The 27,383-nt window shown below is 38.6% G+C and overlaps 2 protein-coding genes across 3 annotated transcripts; one reads left to right on the top strand and one right to left on the bottom strand.

Annotated features, from left to right (window-relative positions):
• Positions 1-221: 221 nt before the first annotated feature.
• SLC24A5 (solute carrier family 24 member 5) lies at positions 222-9,052 on the top strand. The gene is made up of 9 exons (XM_068143790.1): positions 222-346; positions 615-791; positions 2,066-2,149; positions 2,239-2,342; positions 2,661-2,761; positions 3,529-3,812; positions 4,538-4,744; positions 7,710-7,811; positions 8,366-9,052. The coding sequence occupies exons 1-9, from the start codon at positions 229-231 to the stop codon at positions 8,686-8,688; spliced, it is 1,500 nt and encodes a 499-aa protein (XP_067999891.1). The 5' UTR covers positions 222-228; the 3' UTR covers positions 8,689-9,052.
• Positions 6,307-27,279, bottom strand: MYEF2 (myelin expression factor 2). 2 transcript variants are annotated; one of them, XM_068143791.1, is made up of 17 exons: positions 26,998-27,279; positions 22,148-22,377; positions 20,890-20,942; positions 19,563-19,570; positions 19,348-19,441; positions 18,317-18,508; positions 17,295-17,448; positions 16,872-16,921; positions 16,718-16,781; positions 16,464-16,565; positions 16,214-16,264; positions 16,070-16,138; positions 15,687-15,785; positions 12,889-12,960; positions 11,482-11,684; positions 11,309-11,360; positions 6,307-9,608 (listed from the first exon to the last, which is right to left on the bottom strand). In XM_068143791.1, the coding sequence occupies exons 1-17, from the start codon at positions 27,204-27,206 to the stop codon at positions 9,445-9,447; spliced, it is 1,866 nt and encodes a 621-aa protein (XP_067999892.1). In that variant the 5' UTR covers positions 27,207-27,279; the 3' UTR covers positions 6,307-9,444. The 2 variants fall into 2 exon arrangements, with proteins under 2 accessions (XP_067999892.1, XP_067999893.1); XM_068143792.1 differs by lacking the exon at positions 12,889-12,960.
• Between the last annotated feature and the right edge of the window lie 104 nt (positions 27,280-27,383).

The raw sequence follows: 27,383 nt of genomic DNA, 5'->3' as shown, positions 1-27,383 counted from the left end.
GCACAAGCCAGCCCCGGGAGACCCTGCCCGCAACGCCGGGAGCCCAAGGCGAAAACTGCCCTGCCAGGCTCCTCAGACGTCCTGCGCAGCCAGGCTGGGGCCGTGAACCCCGAGAAGAGCCCAGACGGGAGCCCTGAGCCCGCCGCAGGAGGCGCGGCTGCCACGTGACCCTGCCGGCCCTATCGCTCCCCGCCGCCTCTCGCACTCAGAGCTGTCGGGGCCAGCGAGATGCGCTGGGGAGCGCGCGGGCGCCGGCGGACGGTGCTGCCGCTGCTGCTGCTCTCACTGGCGGCCTGGCAGCCGCCGCCGCGGGGAGCGAGGGCCCAGCGCCTCGCCGCGGACACGGGTAAGGAGCCGTCCTGCTGGGCTGGGGATCGTCCCGCTGGGCTCCGCAGCCCAGCATCGGCGGCTAGCTGTTTTACCCCTCTCACACTTCGGGTGAGCAATGCTTAGATGACATTGCTGCAGCTGTCCTTGTCCCCAGATGAAAAACAGAACTGTCCCAGGGACAGAATCCACCGCAGTCCCTCTCCTGTTGTAGTTCTAATCCACGTTCCTAGAGCCTGGAACGTAGAAAGGTATGAGGATGTAACACCTTTGTACTCCATTTTCAGAAAACAGGACAGGTTGTGTCCTTTCTTCATCGGAGTTTCCTGAAGGATTTTTTACACCACAGGAGCGAAAGGATGGAGGAATTGTTATTTACTTCTTAATCATACTTTACATGTTTTTGGCCGTGTCGATCGTGTGCGATGATTACTTTCTACCTTCGCTAGAGATCATCAGTGAATGTAAGTGAACATCCCGAGCTTTTTCCTGCAAAACTGGGCAGTTAGGTGTTAGATACCGTTTGGGAAAAAGTTTTGGAGTGCTCTGGAGACAAAAGTAAAGAAGTTTTAGAATCTCTGTGCATAGCCAGACTTAACAACACAGAAATTCATTTGATGGGACATATCACTACTCTATTGAAATTACAATCTTGTTAAGAATTTCCTGCGGGGACAAGGAAAGCAAAAATCTTAACATTTCCTCATTACTAACTAAACTGATGACACAACTTTAGGGTGAGCAGCTGTATGTCCAGGTTACTAGTAAAAGAAAAAAGTTGGTAGAAGACACCAAAGTTCTCTATTAAAATGTAGGAATTAAGTATCTTGTTCAAGCTTCTGAATTTCTCTCAAAATAGTGAATATTAGATCAGAATGATCTACTGTTTACATACTAAAGGTATGACAGAAGAGGGAAAGGAAGACCACAGTTCTAAATGCTCTGTGAAATCCAGTACCTGTAATAATTCCACTGGCTTCAGATGGTCTAGGCTGAAAGTTCAGCTTTCTAAGAATTAAGAAAAGTTGCTGAGGGATACTCCTCCCTGAACAATGAAAAACTTTCTCCAGACCAAAACATCTACAAAAAAATGTAAGCTTAAACATTCCTGTAGAGCTGATTTATTGATGATAAATAAGCACATCAGACTTTTTTATCATTAACTGTATGTTTCTGGTTTTGATGTGTAGAACTTGATCCACAGATCAGAACTAGTCAACTTACCAGAAAAAAGAAATCTCATTTCATTCAAGCAAGACTGTCCATGCAAAGTGAAAATTCAGTTTTAAGATTGCAGCACTGCTTTGAATTAACTAGTATTTCTGGTACGTGAAGACACAGTAGCATGGGTTTCCCCACAAGGTAAACTTCACATGGATCAGGTAGCAGTATCAACTAGAGTCCAGGGCCTTTCCCTTCAATTATCATCCATATGAAAGAGAGTTAAAGCCCACACATACATGCCTATTTTACATTTTGAGATCATACCCAAATCTCTTGTATTGTAAGTACTTCTTTTCTGGCCTATGAACTAATTTCTGTAATAAAGTTAAGAATAATAAAGCCCAATAAATGAAGATGTTTTCAATATATTGTCTCACCAATTTCAAATAAGTACATTGAAAGCAGGCATTGTTAATTTTTTGAAACTATAGTAGCTTCTAACATTATTTACTAATGCAAGTGAAGTGTACAGACTATTTATTTAAATAAAGTAATTCTTCTGCTCTACCCTCAGGCCTTGGCCTTTCTCAGGATGTTGCTGGAGCAACTTTTATGGCTGCTGGAAGCTCTGCTCCAGAGCTTGTCACTGCTTTTCTAGGTAAGAAACATATTTTCACTCCTCATAATCTAGACCTCCTTTCTTTGCATGCCAAAGTGAAACATACCAGAGAGTCATTTTGCTTACAGGAGTCTTTGTGACAAAGGGAGACATTGGTGTCAGCACCATCCTTGGATCAGCAATCTACAATCTTCTTGGTATTTCTGCAGCTTGTGGGCTGCTTTCCAGTGTGGTATGTATCAGCTTTGATAGTTCTGCTTCTAAGAGCCAAATGGTTATCCTTTTTGATTTGCCAAAAAAGCCAAGAGACTTTCTATGACAACTGCCAAGTTTATTATTTAGTAGCAAAACCAGCATGTAATCAGTTTTAAGGTAACTTGCTATGAAAGTTTTTAAAAACACTAACTTGTTAAATATCATACTTAAGTCATTCCTAAGAATCTTCAATCTTTACATAATATAGAAACAACATATTGATGCAGCATTTACAGCACTTTGTGAAAGTATTACAGACGAGTTTAAGAAAAGTAAATGAATCTGTGATCTGCAGGTTTCAAGGCTATCGTGTTGGCCTCTGTTCAGAGACTGTCTGGCATACACAGTTAGTGCAGCGGCGGTCCTTGCGATGATATCTGACAACAGAATTTACTGGTAAGAGCACAAGTAGTGTTGAATTCATGGTGACTGGAGATTAGCAAGACAGTGTTTTGAAAAACAACCCCAAAAACCAGAATTTAAGCAGTCTGAACTGCCATTCACTAAATGAAATAAACAAGCTGTTGGCTTTTAAAAAAACAGGATTCTTGTAAAGACTATTATCTAAACACTCAAACCCTCCACTATTTATAAAGCTTGATCTGCATAGGTTTGTCTGTACAGACTTAGCAATGTCTATAACTGTTTTAGCATAGCAACTAGTCTTCATAGTTTACCCCTTTTAAGACTCATGTGATAACATCACTGTTAAACTGTCTGGCAGAAGCAGATCATGAGCTTCTGATGTTTTAACGCTCTTCTGTCAAGGGAAGCTCCTGCTGCCTCAAGTCAGATCCAGCACTAAATCTCCAAGTTCCTAACTCCAACTAGAACATGCTATCCCTCTCTTCAACCGTTACATGAAGACAAACGTAAGAAAGATGTTCAATCAGTAAGACCTCCTGGAAAACATGCAGCTACACAATACACTAAAAGAAGATTTTGCAGAGGGGGAATCAAACTTCTGAAAGATAGAGGGACACTGATGGACTTCCAAGACATAGCCATACAACTGCAAACGGATGCTTTTGTGTGTTTTTCTTTTGGTAGTCATGTTTATTTCCTCTCTTCTCTCCCCTTACACCAGCCATGTAAAAAAGTTAGTGCAGGGTATTTTTTAATTACATGCTATGCAAAAAGAAAATACCTCTTTTTCATTCTAGGTATGAAAGTGCATCCTTATTATTGATATATGGGTGTTATATTCTGGTACTGTGTTTTGACATTAAAATCAGCCAATACCTCATGAAGAAGTTCAGTCCCTGCTGTATGTGTTTCACAAAAGCTATGGAAGAGAATGCTGAGCAGCAGCCACTGGTTGGATGGAGGGAAGAGGGCGGACCTCTAATTCGTCAGCAGTCAAGAACAGATAGTGGAATTTTTCAGGATGACCTAGACTACTCTCAGCTTTCATCAAGCTTGCATGGGCTCAATGAAATCTCTGAAGGTATATTACAGTTATCTCTAGCACTCTGCATGCCTGTCTGCATCAGTTCTAATAAAGACCAGATTCCAGGATATTATTAACATTTTGTTCACCACAGATCTCCAGCCAAGTATTTAAGTCAATCATTATTCTTCCCTGGAATATAACATAAAGCAAAATCAGAGTAGTGACATTAGTGGCTCGAGGAATGCTGGGGTAGTTCCTTATTTGTGCCATACTGGAACAACCAACATACATCAATCTTCACTATGCACATTTGAAACTTTCCAGCAACACTGCCTGTGAAGTGTATTATCTGCTGAAAGACACACTGGCGCTGTACCAATATGTATACTTCTATTATGACAATGGCAGTTTCATAGCCCAAATTATGCATGACATCAGAAGTAAATGAATAGTTACAAGATGCTCACAGATGATCAATTGCCTCTTCACTTAGGCAAAACACAGCAGTTGGTACTTGCTGTCAGTAAATGTTTTGTACAAACCTTTATAGAAAAGTTAATTTTTCATCCATCTTAGTTTTCTCCTAGTGATGTGGTAATAAAGAACAATTGATTTCAGAATTTTGTCCAGTGTGATCTAGGTACTGGGTAAGACTATAGCGGGAACTGGAAGTATTTACCTTTTTTCAGTGTTCCCACAAGTAGAGACCAGTAATATGCCTATGCTATGGATTCAAACTTAATGCTACAATTTAAAATAGTTACCCTTTCTTCAAACAGATCATCCGAGTGTCTTCACCATGCCTGAAGCAGATATGAAGAGAATTTTGTGGGTGTTATCCCTTCCTATTATCACACTACTATATTTGACTATACCAGACTGCAGAAAACAGTTTTGGAGGAACTGGTTCATGGTGACATTTTTAATTTCAGCAGCATGGATTTCTGCAATGACTTACGTTCTTGTATGGATGGTAACAATAGCAGGTAGGTACCTAAAGCACTGCTGCTATACAGAATCAGCCAATTAGGAATCACTGAAAAAAAAAAAAGAATTTTCTCCCTGTGAAGAATTTTCCTTTCCACAATTAACAGTCAGTTTAGCAACACATACTTTGCTGTAGAAAATACAACCAAAAAACCCAACAGAAACTTAGGTCTGACTGCTTAGTTTGCCACCTTCTTCCATCTACTGAAAATCACTTCAGCTGCTTCAGAGTGCGTACCATCACATGAAAGAATTTGTTTACATAGCTACAAAAAACATCCCAGCCTTTATTTAAAAAGAGACATTTGCATTAAGCTGCTTCATTAAGTGAAACAACAAGGTAGACAGCCACAAACTTGCCAAGCTGAAATCTGACAAACAGAATCCACTAAGACTAGAATGAAAGGTTCAGGGTTCTGCACAAGAGCCATTATTTCTGTATCTCTATTTTTCTTAACAGGACAGTAAGACATTTAGCAGAAAATTAACTGCCAAAAAAACCCTCCCAATTTTTTGTACTATTTTATTTCAACTATAGTGTTGTGTGTTTATAAAACAGTGTGTGTATATGTACCTCTTGCAAATCTGTATTATCAGGTGAAGCAGTAAAATAATTGCATGTAATGAGAAGGGGTATGAACTTGGGTGTAAAAACATTCTCTTTAAAATAAGGTACTAAAGGTCTCTTCATTTCACTGTTTCTCCAGTCATCTTGAGAATAATCCAGTTTTTAATTTTAAGAACAAGCAGAAAACAAACCTCTAAACAAGAAAAGTTACAAAGCTTGCCATTTTCACATTGCAGCTTACTAATCCTATTCAAGTATTCTGCTAGTTCAGCATCCTAAACCTGTTTTCAATGTAAATTCAATGAATAACTCCTTGTTTCTGTGCAGAAACAGACCTCCACATTTGGTAAATCTTTGAGAAATTACTAGTACATCACTGGATGCAACTTGTAACTAAAGAGCAAGGGCTTACTGTCAGAATACTAGAAGCCTTTTGAAACAGGAATCAAATTAAAGTTACTGCTGTTTTACTAGACAAAGCACTAATTCATATAAAAGCAGGTACACTGTAGATTCAAATAGTGTACTAGTGTTAGTCCATTTTGAAGAGTCATCACAAGTAGTATTGGGGCCTCTGGCCCACTACTTCTAGGTCAAATATGTTCTATTTACATGTTAAAGCACTGAAAGTCACACACAGTATATTCAAGCCCAAGTTCTTTCATGAAGGACTCAAAGATTCTACTGTTGTGTAAAGAGCCTATCAGAATGTCACAAAGGTATTATAGCTGGGGACTAAATTTTGATGGTCAAGAACAAGCCTAAATTAATACATGTTTTTGTTGCTAGCAAAGAAAACCTGACTATTTCTAGCATAATATTGCTACTGATACACAAAATTAAAGACTAGAAAAAGAACACCATTTTTTCCTTATCATCACTTGCTAGGAAAACAAACAAAGGAACAAAACCAAACCACAACACAACCACCCCCCCCCCCCAACTAACCCCCCAACAAAATAATCACAAAAACAACAACAAAAACAAACCCTACACATTAAATAGAAGAAAAATTTATTTAAGAAAAACTATTTACCTGAGTTCAGATTCTATCTTACAACCTTCAAAGGACCAGAAAGCTACTGTTGGGTACGTAAGGCTGGTTTCATTCATATTTCACCTTGTTTTGCTTGCCATGAACCATTACTTTCCAGCCTAGATGTGTACAGAAGGTGATCTTGCTGGTCCCTCATCCTACAAATCTCTTACATTAGGAGTGATGGAAGTATAAATATGAGTACAAATGCTGTAACAGGATCATGTTAGTCCCTCTGAACCAACAAACAGTTTCAAATGTAAATTTTCTGGACTGATAAAGACACTGAGTAGGTATAAATGAGTCAAGCACTGCTGGCTTAGAGGGTACTGACTCTTATTTTAAGAAAACTGTTCTTCTTAGTGTCCAAATATTGCAAGTAACAACTCATATTGCAACACCAAAATTCAGATATTTTAGTTAACAAAAAAGTTTAAGAAAAACTGCTTGGTTTACATAGAAATATCAAATACTTCAGTATATTGGTGTTTATGAATTGTGGAACTGATAAAACAGTTTTGAAGATCTAAACCTCTGTGTTTTAAAATGATAAACGAATAAACTTACCAGACTTATGGGGCTAAAAAGAAAGTGGAGAAAAAATAAGTAATAATATACAACTTTTCTTAAATTAAACCAGTGTTTACCTGCAGAAACTGACATTTCTGAAGGATTATTTGCACTTTTAAAAGCCACGTAAGAATTCTGCATTTTGATTCTTCCAAATCCAACAAAAGAACTAATTGGAATGAAATAGTCTCTCAACTAGACAGCTTTACCATTTTGGTGATCATCATAGTGACCCTCCTCCCCACAAAAATCATGTGCTTTTCTCCCTCCTCCTTTAAAGAGTGGGTGCTTATATGAGTTATTGCTTCATGAGACTTTTGAGCACTAACAACAAAATGCCCAAAAACATAGAAGACTCATTATATTTTTCCAAAAGTTGATGGGAAATAAAAAAGGAAGAAAGAGAAAAAAAAAAAGGAAAGAAGAAGAAAAAGAGTATATTGTTAAATACCTAGATTTTTACTGCATCTCAAGAAAAAAATTCATCATTACTATTGTCTTGACCACTGGAGACATTCCACTCAGATTTTTGAGAAACTTGTTAAGAGTAAGGTGGTTACTCTACTACAGTTCCTTTTTTATTTGTTTGAAGAACAAGGACAGGATGATACTTTCTTTTTTTTTAGCTACTTTCTGATTCATTCACTTCATATTTATTCAAGTTAGCTTACAGATTCCTTTTGAAATTACTGTACAATTTAATCCTTTCTCCACCTAAGTCCAAAGTGATTTCTTTGGATGACACACTAAAAACATACTTGCATTTTCTACTGTTATTTATCAACTGCAGGTGAAACCCTGGGAATTCCAGAGTCAATAATGGGTCTCACGTTACTAGCAGCAGGAACAAGCGTACCAGATACAGTTACCAGTGTGCTGGTGGCTCAAAAAGGTAAAGATTTTAGTATTTAGGATCATTCCAGTGATATTTAGGATGATTCCAATCAAAAAAAGCAATTCTATCAACATTTCCAGAAATTCAAGGAGTAACTTCAACATTTTTGCTCCAGAATGTAGAGCTTAAATTTACTACTAGAAGAAATAGCTTACCTGAAGAGGCTGTGGCTCAGACATTTAAAAACCTCTCAGAGTATCTCAGAGAAGTATTGTAGGTTGTTTGATTTGTTGTTGATCAAGTGTTACAGTTTCACTGCGAAACACAACTGTAGGTTTTGGTATTTTAAACATAACTGGATTTTAAAATAACCTCTGTAGCTTATTTTAAGTGCAACTGTGCAGATGCTGGTGATTTAGGGAAAATTTTCTTTATGCTTGTGGTACCCAAAACCATGTTCTGTAGAATCGTGACTATAATAGCTGTTTTAATGAAAAGCCTGAAAATGGTGTTGTGTGAGAAATGGAGGGCTGACAGTCTGTTCCTCCAAAACAGTTTGGCAATTTCACACAGTACAATTAAGCAGACTTATTTGTATTTTTCTCTTACAGGAAATGGAGATATGGCTATGTCTAACATTGTAGGATCCAACGTATTTGATATGCTGTGTCTGGGAATACCCTGGTTCATAAGAACTGCCTTCATAAATACATCAGGACCTATAGAAGTGAACAGCAGTGGTTTGACATACACAGCCATTTCTCTCATCTGTTCTGTTGTTTTTATTTTTCTGGCAGTTCACCTGAACGGCTGGAAAATAGATAAAAAGTTTGGAGCAATTTCTCTTGTACTGTACTTAGTATTTACTGTATTCTCAATTTTATATGAACTTGGCATCATAGGGAACAATCCCACGAGGGTCTGTGGTAACTAGTTTTAATCAGTGACTTAAACTGATGAAAAAGAAAATAAAAGCAAGAAAAGAAAGATCAGTTTCCTCATTTAGTCAAAATAAAAAATATTCCTAACTCCCACTGGGCTCTAAGTCTTATTTACAGATCTGAGTCATGGCATTAAACTAATATTAAGTAGAACACAAACATCACAGCCTAATTGGAGCCCTTTTTTTTCTTTTTTTTTTTCTTTTTTTTTTTAAAGAATTACAGTATGACTACAACACACATATAAAACAAAAACTCTGGGGAAAAAAAAAAAAGGACATCTAGTTTTTACATTTCAACGTTGAATACACACTGAGGAAAAATAAAAAAATCAGAAAACACACTAAAAAAAAAAAATCCCACTATGCAATTTTGAGATTAACAGAGAAAATGGCTTATTTTATTAAAAACAGTATAACCATTCATTTAAACTGAATGACTAGAGACACTTGGCCTAATTTTCCAAAGACACTGAGCATCGAAAGTTTCTGCAGTCTACATGGACCTGCAGGTGCTCAGTGCCTCTAAAAAAACAACAAAAATCAGGCAAATTGTCTTTAAAAACCAAACATCATAAGATTCAGTTAACAAGTATCACAGTATATTAAACACTATACTGTTAAAGGCTGGTGGGATTTAAAAGTTCATTTTTACAGCTTTTGTAAGCATACAATGTTACTAAAAATGACTTACTAGGAGAGAGAGAAGCTAAACAGACATAGGAATGTTCCTGAACACACAGTTTTAAATTATGCATTGCGATCCAAACGTACATCAATTTCTCTGCCACTGATTTTTATGCCGTTCATTATCCTACAGGCCTTTTCAGCAGATTCTGGTGAGTCAAATCTGACTGTTCCACAGCCCTTTGATTTTCCATTCTCCATTTTTATTTCTGCAAACATTACATGACCTGAATAAATAAGTTGAACAGCAGTTATTTCAAGTTTTCAGTGCACTATCAACTTAAAGAACTCATCAGAAGTGATAAAAAATAGCATTTTTAAATATGGTCTAGGGAGACATATGAAATTAGCACTTTCAGACTGATAGTATATTCATTCACTCAGGGAAAGAGGCACAGGTCAAAACAGCAGTGAAGAAGCCAAATTTAAGTACAATGTTTCAAATCTTTCCTTCACATTAGTGCAAGATGAAGTACACCTGTATTTGATCACAGGTTTGAAACCACAGGCTCTCTGCAAGGCTGATGGCAAGTTGTGTGTTTCATTTATCAACACTGCCAGAAGCATGACTACTGACAGGCATTAACTGAATTACAGTTCAGACCACTATGTTTGCCACAGCAGTGTCAAGCAATCACGGCAATCAAGCAAGTTTGTAAAGAAGCTGCAGAGCAAAATTAGAGCCTTTAAAATGATGAAAGTTACCAGGTTAGGAGTGGTGGAAAAGCAGCCTGTGCTATTGAGTTCCTGCAGTGCTTCCTTGAGGTTGGACACTAAATTCACAAGGCAAGGTTTTTATGTGCATGTCTTGGCATCTCAAGAGAATGTTCCATGCCTGAAGCTAATGACTTTTTGCTTATATGTTTTAGCACACCACTCCTGAGCCCCCAGATGCCATTAAGAACAGGAAACTTCTCCTTAAAATACAGAGCTTTTTAAGTATCATATAACAGAAGATCAGCCTTTTACTGAAAGAAACTGAACATAGGAAGACATGATGTATTTCCTTAGGAGGGCTGTTGCTTACACTTGCAGTTTTAATTCTTAAGAAACAATTCAACATAATTACTGAGTAACAATATAACAATTGTAGTTGCTGAGAAGATAATGAAAAAAAACCAATAATCCTGAACCATCTGAAAGTTGCCCTGGCAGATAAGACTTAAAACATAAAAAAAAATAACAAAACAGAGAACATGTTTGGCTATATCCTCCAGCTGCAATACAGCAAAAAAAATAATTCATAACTGAACTATGAGTTCTCATTTGTATCAAATCTGCAAATAGCTGTATGAAGATTGTCTTAGGTATCAGTACTGTGTTTTTAATTATATCTCTTTTCTGTCATTCCAAAATAAGAAAAGCCATCCTGTAATTCAGTTAAAGCTTTCCATTCTGAAAGTGCATTTTCAAAACAACTTTACAGTTCCATTCCCAAGCTTCATTTTTCAATCACTTCTGCAAAAATACAACTGTTCTGAGTTAGATAAAAAGAATTCTTGGATATTTGTAGCAATGCTTTATCTTATATAAAAAGGACCTTTATTTTTTAATGTGAACTGCAGCATTACAGCCTGCAAATATGCTAATCAGGACCACCTATTTGTATAAAAACCAAATCTGTCACTTTAGCAAACTTACTAAACTTTGATTTGATGCAGCACCATTTCTGGAACTAATGAACAACCAAGAAAGGCCCTGTCTCCTGCAAATACTTGCCTCAAAGTAAATGCTACAGTATATACTCCACATTGGCCTGAGGTTATGTAATACCTGCCACTTCCAGCAGAGGAAGTTAAGAAAGATTAGGCTTGCCAGACTCTCTGGGATAAAGCAAAACCCTTGTCTTCCCGCCCTTACCTAACTTACATCATATAAAACATGAAAAGCTGATGGAGCTGAGAAGGGGTAAGACTCATATACATACCGCATTGACTGAATTTCTCCTTTAGCTTCTGCCAGGTCAAGTCAAAAGGAAGCTAGAATTTTAACACAAACAAAATAAAACCCCCACATTATTAACATATTACAAAAATAAGAAGAGCATGGCAAACATGCACACAAAATAAACTCACAGTTTCTCTGTATTCAAATGCTTACATTTCTCACAAATATCTGGTTGCCTTTAGAGCCTAATCTCTCTCTCATGGCACCTCCCATTGGGCCAGGCACAAATCCTCGATCGATATCGATGCTCCTCTCCAAACCTCCACCCATAGCTGGTCCCACTCGATCAAAACCAGAACTCATCCGATCCATTCCCATTCCCATAGGCATGCTGTTCATACCACCCATTCCACCACCTACACAGAGAAAGAAAGCAAGAACAATATAAACATCTCTTTTTATTAGTAAACAGAAGCATTTTGTTAAAATCAATTCTTTTGTGTCAAGAAAAAAAAAACCCAATCTTTAACAAACCCACTACGATAGAAAACACATCATAAATGCACAGTGATCTATCCAGTAGCATGGCTAATATTTTAAATCAAAGTGCTAGAAGGTAAAAAGTGTCAGTTCTAAAATAAAATACTGACTGAATCAAGCTATCAGTCACACCATCTAATGCTGTAAAATGCTGAAAATAAGTGAAGAATTAAGATTTAAAGGCTGTCCAGTTCAATTAATAGAAGCCCAATACCATGTACCAAAGAGAGATCAAATAAATAACTGTGGCAACATTAAGATACAGATAATTTGACCACATACACTATTGTTAATTTTGCTTCCTGTGTTCACATTCACCTTTATATGATGCAGCCACACTTAATGGCACAATCTTCTAGAGAAAGCATATTTTGCAGAGAACAGTTGATGTTACGAGTACAGTGCAGAGCATAGACTTTCCCATGATACATGTAATTAAATATATTAATGTATATTATTTAAAGACCTAAAATCAATGGGATTCAGATATCTGATTACAGTCATTCTGGATTCATAATTAAAAATTCACGTAAAGCAAATCTATCAAGATCATTCACAAGGGATCTTCTCTTTAAGCCTTATGCCTCTCAAGGCTGCCACTAGAAAGACTTTAGTTTCTCCTCCATTCCAGCCTGAGGAACTGAAGATGTCTGTTGTAATAAAAACTCAGAGCTTTGCACAAAATTGAGTAAAAATCTGAAATTCAGGGCTGATTTTTATTTCGGTTATGAGAGATTACTGAGGTTCAGCTTGATTAAGTTCACACAGTAGCAGCGCCTATTTGATTTGTTTTCTGGAACACAACTTTGTTTGAATCACTTCTCCCTCCAAAACAGAAGTTAAAACCATTTCAAAACTATGATTAGGGGAAAGGCTGCATTACCAAGTTATCCTCTGAACTTTTACCTCAACAAAACAGCTTTAAAAATCACTACATTTGCAGTCCCATGCATCAGAATTCTACTTCTTCCAACACTGGCAAGACACTACACTGCATTGCAACCCTGAGATACAGTTACATGTACACAGTATCATCACGTGGCCTAGTCATTTACACACTATTGAAACAAGTTAACCTACTCATTCCAGATCTTACTGGGCCCATGCTAGGTGCTCCCATTCCTCCTGCAAAAACACCAATCATTGCACCACCTAAACAGAAGAAGAATGAAGTGACATACACCGAACCACCAGTGACAACAATAAAGCACATGCTGATGAAGTGCACTGATCTCAATGTTACCTGGCAATTCTCTTCTGTAGAAGCTTAAAATTGTGCCTTTATTATTCAAAACTTCATAGGAAACATCCAAGAATTAACATTAATTACTCTTCCTCTGTTAGGGGATTTTAAGCTATTCTGATTTCTATTTGGCTTTTCTCCTCTCTGACAGCAACATAAGCATCTTAAAACTAAATGAGACATTTCCCACATTGGGAAGAACACCCTCAAAATTGAAGTGTTGATCTTATTTTAATTTCATACTACAGAAACTAGAGTAGTTTCTCCCATTTTTATGAAACAAATGCAAAAGCTAGGAGCAGCTCTCCCAATGCCTTTCTTTACTGCATATGCAGAGTGAATTAATAGAATTTGGTGGGAAAAGGGGAAAAAGAAAGGGAATCAACACTTAATAAAATCTACTTGGCAGAATCTCCAGAATGGTATCAGACTGATTCCAGAATGGGGTAAAAATAGTTCTTTTCATTCAAGTGCCAACATCCAGCAAAGTAATCCCAAAGGGCTCCTCGAATTGTCGAAAATTTAAAGTAACTACATTCCTGTCACTGCAGAACTGTCAACTGCACTTTTCTTTCTTGATTTTCATACCTAGAAGTTAAAAGTTCAGTTTTTACTTATGGCAAAATAGATCAATAACTGTTGTCTTTAGGCAAGGTACCAATTGTTTTAATATCTACAAAAGGTCACTGCTGAGTCTTCCATTAGATTAATTTTCTCCATACAGTTCGTAACAGCAACAATTGTTCCCTGCCAGTCTCTTGTGGGAAGTTTTTGTCTCCTCTCAGACAAGAGGCTGTCATAGCCATACCAAGACTTCAAAAAACATTGACTAGCCTGTTAAAAAAAAACTACCAATTTTCAACACCAGCAGGATTACTCCCAGTACTTCAGCCAATAGCTTGCATGTGAGGAATATGTTAATACTTACTCGGGAGGCCAGAGAGGGTCTTGCAATGAAACACCAAGTCAAAAGTTGAGATTGCTGTCAGCATGACTGGTTTTACCATTAAAAAGACCCTAACAGTGTAAAATGCACTAAAAATCCCAAAACAGATAAAACCCTCCACCCCTAAAAAACCCAGCTAATCCTAATGTTTGGTTGGCCTATTTCTGACCTTAAAGACATCTTTCATCTGTAGTTTTACCACCGCTGGCTTTTCACCAACAAAAAATCATCTGCTCAGATGCTCTGACAAGACCTTTGACACTCCTGATACTACAAGTTTTTAGCAGTTTAAACGACTTTAAGATTCTAGCAACTCAATTCTGATGCAAATAAAACATCCTCATTTTCACCAATTGATGCCATAGCCCAAAAACTGTCTTGAGTTACCCTCCTTGAAACTGGCAGGGTATTAAACCAAATACACTCACAGCATTTCCTTTTGAGATACCATTAACCAAAATATTGTAACAGGAGTACACTAGGGTCTTCTCTGATTAAACACAATACCTATTAACTATTATAGTTGTAAATACCTATGATTTCTTTCCATTATTTAAGGATAAACTAGGACATTCTTATCCTGGTTCTCAGAATAGTATTTAAAAGGTAAGACTGGTAACACTTTATGAGTTGAAGCTTGATAGATCTACTGAATGAATGATTCACACATCAGTTCCTCACAGTGGCCATGTTCATGTGTTTCAAAACCAATGTGTGCAACCAGAAAATTCAGAAACATATTGCTTGCTTGAACATTTATAACTGAAGTGGCTTTGGATTGTCACAGGTTTATCCTATGTCACAAGTGACAGAGTGAAAGCATACACTTGATTTCTACGACATTAATTCCAAGACATGACTACACAACTCCCAGTGCTCAAAGAGAAGCACTCAACAGTTGTCCTTTGTTATGAATTGCCCAAAGTAAAAAAAAAAAATCATTTTTAATAAATTCAACTTTTAGACCAGATTAATTTTATTCTCTTAGCTCTTCTCTTTCATAGCAGGAAATTAAGGAAGGGGGAAAGGGTAAAAAACAGAGGAGGGGGAAGAAACTCTGTGACCTGTTGTGTTTTCATCTAGGTAACAGCATAGTAACAAAGTGCAAGATGACTTTACTCTTAAGCACTTCCAGCAAAGTGTCTCATTTGAGGGAACCTAAAAGTAGCAAAATGAACTGTCAACAAGGCATCATCCAGGAACAAACCAAAGCTGGCTCAGTTACAGATGATGCCAATAAATTTCATTGAGCTGCTAGAACTCAGAAAGCAGGAAAAAAAAGGAGCACAAAAAATCCCCTTTCCTATCCAATACTATGTAATTTGCAGTAAAAACTCTACCAGCATGGAAGTTAAAGGTGGTGCGTGGACAGCTTGCTCATGATCACCAGAAGCATGTATTTTAATCGACAAAAAACTTAAAACCCTCCCTGCAAAGTCAGCAGTAAGAAGCTAAATGCTTTCCTCAAATCCCTATTTTATTTCTGTTCTAGAGAAGGGAACAAACCCTAGACACATTATCCTCCTCCTAAATGATGGCTATAATAAGCACTCAGAATTCATCCTTATAGGAATGATTAGGTGAAAGGAGACAGGGTAAGCTGGCCAAACAAAAGTAGGCCTCTTTTTCTTCAAGTATAGTTCTTCTGATACTGTGTTGCCACTGCAACAGAAATGCAAGTTACCATACCCATTCTTCCAAAAGACTCTCCGAAACCACGGTTCAGTGCCATGTCACTGCGACCAAATTCGCGGTCCATGTTTCCTCCCATTCCGCCACGGAACATTTCTGTAGAGGACAAAGCAAAACCCCAAAATTATTCTATTGTATACATCTAAGCTGATGTTCATACAATCCTTGTTTCACAGTTGTTTGTTTAAACAGAAGTAGGTTTAACACACAAGTCAGAGGCACTTAAATATTTAAACCACCATGCCAGTTCCTATCATGCCTTCATTCATGCCACTGATTGTTTTTCTTCTCATCTACATTACCCATCCCTAAAGGAAGAACTTTCAATAAATCAGCATTAGTAAACTTAATTCCACTCAATGGGAACAGTCTTCACCTACCTCCCATTCGGTTGACCCCAAATCCTCCCATATTAGGCATTCCTTCAATTCCACGAAATCCAGCAAGTCCTTTAAAATAAGGAAAAGTGCTTTCTATACAGTATTAAAAAACCTATGTAATGCAAAGAACTTCACTGCACGTACCGCCTCCCATTCTGTTCATTCCACCAAAGCCTGGACCATCTATTCCCATACCTGTAAACCAAGAAGACAAAACACCTTTTAGAAGACAAGCAAAGAGATCCTAATGGACTTTTTAAAATGGAGAGATAGCTGGCATCTCAAAAGCACACAAGGCTTGCTTTCTCAAGAGTATCTCATTCCTCCAAACACAGAAATGACAATTTTAAACTTAAAGCTCTGCAAAATTTAAAACTGAAGAACAAAGATTTACCTCCTGGACCCATGCTCCCCATTCCACCACCCATGCTCAATTGTGTTGCACTAATGGGCTGTCCACCTGGTCCAAGTCCCATACCAATGCCACCGAGACCACCTTGAAAACAAAAACTAAGTATCACCAGAAGACAGACTTCAGTCTGTTATCACAAAGAGACCACAGTAAGCGAAAGTACTACTGAACTGTTTCAAGGCTCTGCATCAACACGTGTCAAGGGCAAGGAGTAGAAAACAAGAGCATGCACTCACGAGGTAATTGTGAGGTTTTGTTGTCTGCAACACGGAAATCTTCATGAGGAACTGATTTGTCATCCTGAAAAAAACACAAAACAAAAGGATGTTACACTATGATTCTTTCAGTGCTCTGGCAGACACATGTAAGGTAGAAATGCAAGAAACTTACCATTTTTACATGCATGGGTCTATCAAACAGGAACTGCCCATTGAACATAGCTGAAGAAATGCAAGTTAAGGGCAGTAACTACAGAAGACAATTTAACCACTGCAGAAGAATCACTATTTTATTTTCGTACTATTTTTGGGAGATTTATCTTTCTGTACCCAATCTTTAGAATTCCAAATCAAACGTCAGAAAAGGCTACATAAGCTGTTATGTGTATACAAAAGTTTCACACATGACATTCCACATACAGTAAACTTGTTCAACGTAATCAGGAACACCATTTTAGACTCTAGCAGTAAATTCAGTCAGTATCAAACATGTAATCTGCACAATATTACACTAAAAGGCACTTCAAAACAATGCTGTGAGAAGCCTTTAAAGACTAAACCATATTTGATTAATATTTTTCGAAATCAAGGATACATATTGCTTGAACAGCTTCAATTGCTTGTTCAAAGGTAACTGTTCCCATTCCTCGACTCTTGCCATCTTTGTCTTCTTTGATGTCTGCACGCTTTACAGTTCCAGCAATGCTGAATACCTCCTTGAGTTTCTTCCAGCCAACTTTGAAGTCAAGCTTACACAAAGAAATACAATTTCAATTCACATTTCTACTCTGCCATTATATTCAAAAGAGATTTTCTGCACTGTTACAGCTCCTCAGCTTCACACAATGCTCGTAATACACACGCTGCAACCAAGTACGAAACGTCAACAGCAACAATTTATAATACATATATTTATTTCAATTAACATACTAACATTATGAAATGCACAGATATTGATCAGAAGCAGCTGTACAATTTCAAGACATTGCTGCCTTTTTTGCAAACAAAGAAGCACCTCTGATAAATGTTAAGCTAAAGTAACTATCAAGATAAACTGAAGTATGCATTTAATTATATTCATTATTAGGCAGCAACTGATTACCAAGCATCAGCTAAGATGAGCAGCCTGAACAATCTCATCAGTACAGGGGACTAGAGACCCAAGGGCAAAAGGCTCCCACGTCCTACTGCCACTTTCTTAAGCCACTGCCCCAGGGCAATTCAAATAATCCAAACCATCTTTTCTAACATTCTCTCTTCAAGACTCTGCCACACAACAGCAGGGTTCTTAGGACGGCTTGTGTCACAAACCTACTTTCACTTTAACTTAACTTTAACTTAAGGAAACGCCTTTGTAAATAGATAGTGAAAAGTTGTATAATATATTTTTGGATCAAGAGATGGTTGTGCGACAATTAAAAGTGCACGTCAGTTTCAAGAGCTTAACACATCTTTTACATCCAAAATCTGAACACATACCCAGCATTTAGGTTAACTATACTAATTGTGAACTAGCATTTCCAATTCCCTCTTTATATGAAAATAGAATTATGCAGGAATAGAAGAGGTTTTACTAAAATCAAACATTACAGATATAAAATACAGCTTTAAACTTACATTAGCAACAAAAATAGTGGACCCAAGCCTGCCTGCCTGCAAGTTACTGATAACCTCAGGAGGAATGTTTGGATTATTGAGAATAGAAGGTGGTAAATTCACTATTCCAGGTGCCACATCAGGTCCATGTCCTCCTGGAAACTGTCCTCCTACACGTTGTAATGCCCTACGAGCATGTTCACCTTCAGGATCCTGAAACATGGGGAAAAATAAAGCAAATTTAATCATCGACAAGAGGACTGGCAACAAAGTTACTATTTGAAATTCTACAGAAACCCATCCAAATTATCAACTAATATCCTTGTCCGTGTCAGAGGGATCAAAAACTGAATTAGCATGGAGACCTAATTCCCTCACCTCTAGAGGTGGGTCCTTTCAGATGAGGGTTGAGGCATATTGGCAAAGCACTTGTTGAAGAAGCGTGCACTGCCACTTCACATGCTGTACCTAGCCTATGGACAAGTAGAAAAGATTTCAATCTAAAGGACTGTCAGTCTAGAACCTTCTTCCAAGAACTGAATCAATGTAATCTGTTTGTTTTATTAATATTATTAACGTTGTAACAGGATAAAAAGAACTGCATCAGACACCATCACATACTACAACACTAATAGAAATGTTAATTTCCCTTTGCAGTCAGCACAAGTACTCTACTTCCAGCCCCATTTTTGCACAGGTAGCAGTCCAATATTCAGCTCATTCTGCATCATATTTTGCAGCAGGTAAGAAATGTAACAGAATCATTAAGGTTGGGAAAGATTTGATGACACTAAAGTGAGAATATGAAGTTGTTTTAAAGAAAAACAGATTATTTTGACTTTAGGACTTTGACTTTAGAACTGACACTTTTTGTCAGTTCACTTGGCATAGTACCTTCCACAAGCCCAAAGGTGGTTTAGCCCATTAAGAAAATGTCATAAAAATATAAAACTGAAGATTACACAGCTAAGATGCTCAAAATGCTGTATCATAATCTCAGTAGCTATAGTATCTTCACTATCTCAAATTCAAATCAGCAGCAATAATCATACCTCTTTAATATTCAGGGGTCTTCCACTAAGATCATACTTGTTCATAGTTTCTAATGCTTTCTTAACGAATTCTTCATCTTTGAATTCCACCACACTTAGAGAGAAGGAAACATTCACAGTATTAAAATAAAGTTCAAAATGTTACAGTTAACAGAGTATTTACATAGCAGTGTGTTTCCACACACAAAAAGTAAAACAAAACCAATGAAACTCACCCACAACCCTACATCCAGGATGATTTGTCAACGTACGTAAAGAGAAGGGAAGAAAAAAACAAGAAGAGAAGTCGTCAGCACATGTGATATGTAGGGCATTTAAGATTCCAGCTAAAGATCCCATCTCACTGTTAAATAACTATTGAAGTTATATTCAGCTTCAAAATCCATCATATATGCTCTTTACTGGTAGTCAGGCTGTATTTCTCCTCCTTTCTCAACATACATACCGTTCCAATGCAAGAGAATATATCAATTTTTATTCTCTTTGAGCCAAACTAGAATTGGAAAAATGCCACACAGATCCCTGGAAGGACAACTGGGGAGAGGAGGTGGGGGGAAAGGGTGGAAAGGCGGGGGGAAAAAAATAAAAAGGAAAAAAAAAAAGAAAAAAGGAAAAACAAAACACAACCAAAAAGCATAACCAAAAACCAATCAAGACACTCATCGTGTCATTAAAAGCTGCCCACTGACTACAAAATTCAGATCTACCTACAAGTATACCAGTACGGTGAACAAAGAGCCTGCATACCTCTTCAGTATTACTAGCATAACTGAGAATGACTGGGTAAGAAAATAACCCTATTGACTGCACCAGAATCCTTCTAATAAAGCAAAGAGTTGCAGATTGCTTTAAGCAAAGCAAAGCTGAAAGCATGTTTCAGTTTTAACAAGCATTAAAGAGTTTACAACAATTGATACAACCTCAGTTAAGACTCAAACCTGCATTCCTCATGTTCTCACGGCAGGTTCAGGGCTACTGTTGGCCAAACTTTTGACTATTTTTAAGACAACAAAGGAGCTTTAACAATCTTCACTCTTAGTGCCTCATTGCTGGCACTCTGCTGGCTACCAACCATCTCCATCCATTTTGTTTTAAGAAAGCAAATACATTAATCCAGTGTTCAGAGCACCAACCCTGCAAAGCTGTCCAATCATGCACTTCAAGCAGTACATTCTTCACTAACATTTTATACTCATTGGCCCCCAGAAGAGAATACTGCACTATCAGAATTTAAATACAATCAGTGGGTTATTGAATGTCCTGTACATGAAACAGATTTGTGCCAAAACAAAGATGTTGGCTAAACAGCAGAATTAAGTAAATGCCACTTGTTAACATTTACAGAAGTATTTTGTCCTTTACAGCCAGCTACTTTGTGTGAAAGTGTCAGACTACTTCTGATACAAAATCCTCAGGGCTATCTTATTGAAAATCAGTGTAAAAATGAAACTTACTTTCCAATAACTGGTACAGGTATTATACAAAAATAAAACTGCTGAGGAACTTTTAAACCTCTAGCAGATTGTTGCCCACGGCACTTACCCTTGATTTTCCTTCAGCATCCTTAAACAGCTCCACGTATGTAACCTCACCAACTACATAAGACATACAAAGGGAAAATACCAAGAGACAATGCATTTAAACACCAGTATCTTTCTTTACTGTGCCCCTGTGCACAACTCTACAGAGAAGCACCTATTATTCACCAACAATCAAAACCAGACCAACTGTACCTCCTGTCAATGGCTATATAATTTAGCTAATTTTCAAAAGTATGCAGCAGCCACATTCTCAAAAGCTAAAAACAACTATATTTAACCTAATTCATACTACAGATCATATTTTGGCCAGTATGATATAGTTGGTGAACAAATTCAGATATACACAGTCCCTCAGCCTAACAAATGAAACATCAACGTTCACTGGAAAGTGTTACATTTGTCATCCTACTCACAACACCTGTTTTAAGGTGACTTTCTACCTGAATGTCTTCAGTCATGTTTACCTTCAATAATAACCAAATTTACACATCAAATGTTTCACAGCAAGCCACTCACTTTCTAAAGTAGGAAGTTTCAGTAAATAAACCAATCAAATAGTCACGTCACCTTACAACAGATAAACCAGCAGTTACACAAGGGGAGTTTTGGCATTTTTCACAGCCTAAAAGCCAAGTGTGCTTTGCATTACTTTTGAAGAATCAATTTTTTTCAAGGAAAACACAGAACTAACTTTTGACAGAATTCATATATTAGCATTATTGTACCCCAAACTTAAAATAGAACACCTGGGGTAGTAAGATTACTCTATAAAAGCTGCAACAATAGTAACAAGCTTTTAATACAAATCTCCAGACAAGCAGCCATGGCAGTAGGGACAAAGCAGACAAAGTTAATTCCACAGCCAGATTCCACCAAAGAAATACAAAACAACTTTTGAGTTAACACACTAAATGTGCTGCTTAAATACAATAGCCCTTAAAAAAAAAAATCTACTAAGACTACAACTAGACAAAACACAATCTCTTTCAGAAGTCATGAGGTCATGCATGTACTCTCTACTGTCACAGTAGAATGGCAGAAGATTGTAAGCACTTCATTACCCATCCTACCCTGCAATGCAATTGTCTCAGATGAAAGAGGGGGAAGGGAGATAGATGTACCGAGTAAAAGCCAAAAAAAAACCAACAAAAAAAAAGAAAAAAGAAATTGTCAGATCAAATCTGTGTGGCTCAAAGGACATACACATTGCATTTAAATTCTGCCCCTTTCTGTGAAGTGTATTACAAGAAGTAAGTTACCTTTCTCTCTCATAAGGTCTTTAATAGCTTGCCATTTCATGTCATATGGGATGTTGCTAATAAAAACTCTATTACGATTAATAGCCTTCTTCTCTGCAGTGCCTGCATTCTTGTCCTTTGAATAGGGGTGGAATCTGTTCTTATTTCCAAGAGAAGGGATTGCTTTCAGTTTTGCAACATACTTCTCCTTCACAGGTGCTTTCTCTTCTTTTGCTGTCTCATCATTATCCCTACATTGAAACAAATAAACATTAGTCTTGTGTTGGATCATTAGACTACTAGACCTCCTATGCTACTACAGTTCCTACGTTTCAAATTAGGAAAAATAAATCCATGTCACCAGTCTAACTCCACAGTATGTTGCTGCTTTATCTAGAACAAAAACATTATAACAGATTCATTCACTACTGTAAATAAAGCAAGCACATCTTGCTATTTAAGTTACATTCCATTTCCATTACACAGGATCACAGGATGTTAGGGGTTGGAAAAGACCTCTGGAGATCGTCGAGTCCAAACCCCTCCTGCCAGAACAGGACCATATAATCTAGGGCAGATTGCATCCAAATGGGTCAAGATTCAGCCAGATGATACTATTAACTACTACAAGTACCAAAATAAAATGACTCAGCTGAAAAGTAAGCTATGGTGTCTGTGATTTGGTACTTTAATAATTTTCACATCAGACTTGGCTAAGTTACGTGATATTTCCCACAGAAGTGAGAGCTGAAGTGGTCTAACTTACAGAACAGCTTATTATACTTAATTCAAGACAATAATAATATATTAACATCAACTTTAATAGGTTCCAAATACAATTACATTTGCCACATACATAATTTTTATTCACAATTTGTGGCAGACTTCTTTTAGATAGAAAATGAAACTCAGTTAATAACAACAAATGCTCTTTCGCCTTTGTTGCTTAACACTACTAGAATTTGAAAACTTACTAAATGCATAGGAAATAGCTGCATTAAGACATGCTCTGCATCTAAGAATAATTAATTCACCAGGTATTATCCAATAGAAACAACAAAATAGACTTCTGCTTCTCAGTCCTTCAACAATTTAGCAATAGCACCATCTTTCCTTTTAGAATCTCTTTATTTTTAGATGAAAAGGCAGGAAAATTTGATTCTTCTCTTTTAAAGCAGCCCTGATCTCAACTTCAATAAAACTATACACTTTCAACAGAATCAGATTAAATACTCAAAACTCTTTAGTATTTTCAGTAACTATCACAAGGTGATTTAGGCTGCTAACAGAGCTCTGATCAAGGTGCCCAAATTGTTACTTTTAAAAAGGATGAACCTCTGAACTGAAAGAATCCAGTGATAATATCACACAAATGTGATCCTCTAAACAGACACTGCTGAGAGGTACACACCTGTGTCTAGATCAAATCTCACACAGCTAATGAAAAACACTAAAAGTACTTTTACACAAAGGTTTCTTTTTAAAAAGCCAGCATTAGCCACTCAAGCTTGGGCAGTTTACAAGGAAAAACAAATTCAAATACATTCATATTTCTCCCATGACTTTTTCCCAGATTGTGAAGTACTCGCGTGATACGAACTTCACAGTCCTTCTGTTTACAAGTGGATTAGAAGAGGATTAGCAACTGAGAAATGCATGGACACTCCTCTGAGCTAAGCATTTGTAAAATTTAAAACACTCAAAGTCAACAACATGTTATCTGATTCAAGCATCCTCCAGCTTCCCTCTGCATCATCCCTTCTCCACACCATCTTGCCTGTTGTGGCAAGGTAATCCTTTAATGGCTGTGTAATGAAGTGAAATGGAGAGAACAAGGCAGGGAACTGGAAGAAGCTGGAGGGAAAGGGAAGGGAGAGAGCAGAATATCAGGTTTTTCAGTCAGATCAGTTGTCTGTAATCCAGCCCCATTTGAGAATGCAAAACTCATGCCCAGTGAGACCCCTAATAAAAACCTGAGTTCTTCCTTAAGTTTTAGGATTAGAGCAATGGATTCTCTTTAGCCTTTGAGGCTCTTTCCTGATTAATGGATTATGAAACAGCCCCTGGGTGCTTGATGCAGTGTACATGAAGAACCAGATCTGCAAATATGGAACCCCTGGGCTCTACAGGACCTGACTGCATAAGAGTATATGAATCTGGCACAAGCTCTTAAATTTAGGAGACAGGAAGACACTTCACTTAAGGGAGGACAGCCAGTCTCCTAAAAATCAAGGACTAACTGAAAGAACAATCCTTCTTGCAAAACTCATCCGCCAAAGCCAACATGGGCCAGCGAACATGCTGAAGGCAGAGATCCTTTTGTGGAGGTGGCTCTTACCTTCCTCCCTGAGTATTAAAAGTGATTTCAATCAAACTATACATTCAAATGAATGTCATGTTAGTCATCTATGGACCACAGAAAAGACAGTCTCAGAAATTATGAATCGACATTTTCTTGAGGGAAAAACAATAGCCGTTTCCATCCTTTAAATTTTGTATCACAGTATCACTAGGGTTGGAAGAGACCTCGAGGATCATCGAGTCCAACCTGTCACCACAGACCTCATGACTAGACCATGGCACCAAGTGCCACGTCCAATCCCCTCTTGAGCTAATAATTTTTAAAATGTAATTAATATTTGCATATTAAATAATTAGCATATTTTGAGGATTGTGAAAGAGATGTCTACATCAATTCCTTTAAAAAAAAACAACCAACCAACCACAGGTCCTCATTGATTAGAATGAGCCATTTTTACCTTCTGAAAATTAACGCCCTTGAACTTCTGTAAAATTTTGGAAAGAAAAAAAAGACAAAGTTTCCATACACAAAACTAGAAGCCTAAAAGGCAATAAGCACAAGATAAATCGACATGAAAGCTCTAAAACCTGAGTTTGTTGGGGGTTTTTTAAATAAACTTCTACTCCTCTGCTCGCAAGTAGCCATACAAATCATCAGAGCAGCAGTGGTACAAATGCAAGTCCACAGCGCGTGCCTCTAAATCACATAGATCAGTTTAGCTTCGCTGCGATGAAATCACAGTATCACAGTATAACTTGAGTTTGGAAAGGACCTCGAGGATCATCGAGTCCAACCTGTCAACACAGATCCCATGACTAGACCAGTGCCACGTCCAATCTCCTCTTGAACGCCTCCAGGGACGATGACTCAACCACCTCCCTGGGCAACCCGTTCCAATGACAAATTACTCGCTCTATGAAGAATTTCCTCCTCACCTCAAGTCTAAACCTCCCCTGAATGTTCCACTGCTCAATACAACAAACTTACAAGAGTGTCCAAGTTGAAACCAGGGTTGCTCTCCCAATTTAATCTGAGTGCTAAGCAAGCCTGGTTATTTATTTATTTAAACTCTTTAAGTAACACATTGTACCTGCATACTGATAGCCCAATCCTTTGTATGTGTTTTGGGAAAGGCTGGAAACTGTATGTGAACAAGTAAGATTCGAAACTGTTACCAAGACTTTTGTATTATTTTCACACTTAAAGGTGTGATTTGTACTACACAGAACAACTCTTTGCTTGTGATTAGTTTTGGAGGGAAACATAAAAAAAATTGCTGAGAGAACTCCCATATAGAGAAATTAAGTCATTACTTTAAGAGTAGCAACCACAAAAGACAACAAAATCTTATATGCCTCAGAGATGCAAAAGGGTCACAATCTTTCTATGAAAATTCAATCAATTTGTGTAGTGTGGAAGCTAAGGGTCAGGCTCAAGAAAAAAATTAACTGCTGGTTTATGGTAATGTTAAGTTTATAAATTTTAATCTATTTGAACTTCACAGGGAGTCAAGTAAAGGCATGAAATATGCCTTTATTCTTCCAGCTTTATATTGAACTTGATCCCACGCGCATTTTTTAAACACAGCAGCATCAGACCGGAGCTGCTTAGAACATGTCAAGACTTCACAGATCTCAACAGCTCTGATGTGCTGCAACAGTAAGACTACTGTAACTGTCTTTTCCCTCCAAGATGTCAGTAAGATTAGAAAATTTATTGGAATTCCAAGGATTTGAGGCCAAAGCCTATTTCACGTAAAGAATGACAACCTCAAAGCCTGACATCAAGAACAACCAAATCTATAAAAGATTATACATAATGCTGTTCTAGAGAGTTGCTACTTCTGGCCCCCTTACACTATGTTCCTTTTAAGCCTGCTATATAAGGCACAATTCCATATATGATTACGTTACCACTTACGAGTAAAAATTGTGCATGTATGGGGGAGGTTTGTTTGGTTTTAAAAAGTAAATCCCTATAGGGCTGCCTTACCATTCCAACGTAAACAAAGAGTAGTTCAAAGGCTTTACAAAACATACTACAACGGTATGAAGGGGAAACTTAAACCAACCCAGAAATTACTAAGAACACTTCCAGAAACGAATCCTGCGAAACCTGACCTGAGCAGAGCCCGTTAAGCAGCCCGGGGCTCACAGTGGCGGCGGGGCTGGAGCTCAGCCTCCCGCCCCTGGGGCGGCTCCCCGCGCAGACCCCGTCCTCAGCGACTGCGAGTTCACAGAGAACCTTTCCCTTCCCTTGGGCCGCTGCTGCGGCCTCCTTAGGGCATTCCGCAGGAGCATACCGGGGATGGAGATGCCTTAGTTGCGGTGGCCTCTCACGGCTCCCCACGCCGGCACACACCGGGACTCCGCGCTTGGGCCGCGCCGGAGCGACTCCATTCCCCGGCAGGGGAGGAGCCGGGCAGGACGCGGGGGAGGAGGGAGCAGGCCGCCGTCCCCCTGCCGCGGCCTAGGCGGGCCCGCCGCACCCCGAACTCCCCTGGCCGCACTGCCCACCCTGCGCCCGACCTCACGCGACCCGACCCGGCCCGGCCTAGCCCCTCACACACATTTTGACGCCATTAGTGCTGCCCCCGCCGCTCTCGGTTGCTGCCGCTCCCGCCGCCTCCTCATCCCGCGGTGGCTGTTGTGGTGGCGGCGGTGGCTGTTCCTGCTGTTGCTGCTGTTGCGGCAGCGGCTGGCTGGCGGCGGCAGCAGCCTCCTCGGCTGTGCGCTGCGGCGCAGCGGCCGCAGCCTCCGGCTTGTCGTTCTCTGCCATTTCGTGCCGGGCCGGGGCCCCGCTACCGCCGGGTTTGAAAAAAGCCCGGAGCGCCTCGGCCTCGCCGCGCCGGGCCGGCCAAGTCTCGCGAGAACGGGGCTTGCGGCAGCTGCGAGAGGAGGGGAGGGACGCGTCGGGAGGCTTTACGCGTTGCCATGGCGATGCCGGTGCCTGCCG

This window comes from Melanerpes formicivorus, unplaced genomic scaffold, assembly GCF_026170545.1.
Source record: "Melanerpes formicivorus ecotype bairdi unplaced genomic scaffold, bMelFor1.0.p_v2 SCAF_10, whole genome shotgun sequence".
NCBI lineage: Eukaryota > Metazoa > Chordata > Aves > Piciformes > Picidae > Melanerpes > Melanerpes formicivorus.
The sequence above is the reverse complement of the archived record's forward strand: the minus strand, read 5'-3'. Positions and strand labels throughout refer to the sequence as shown.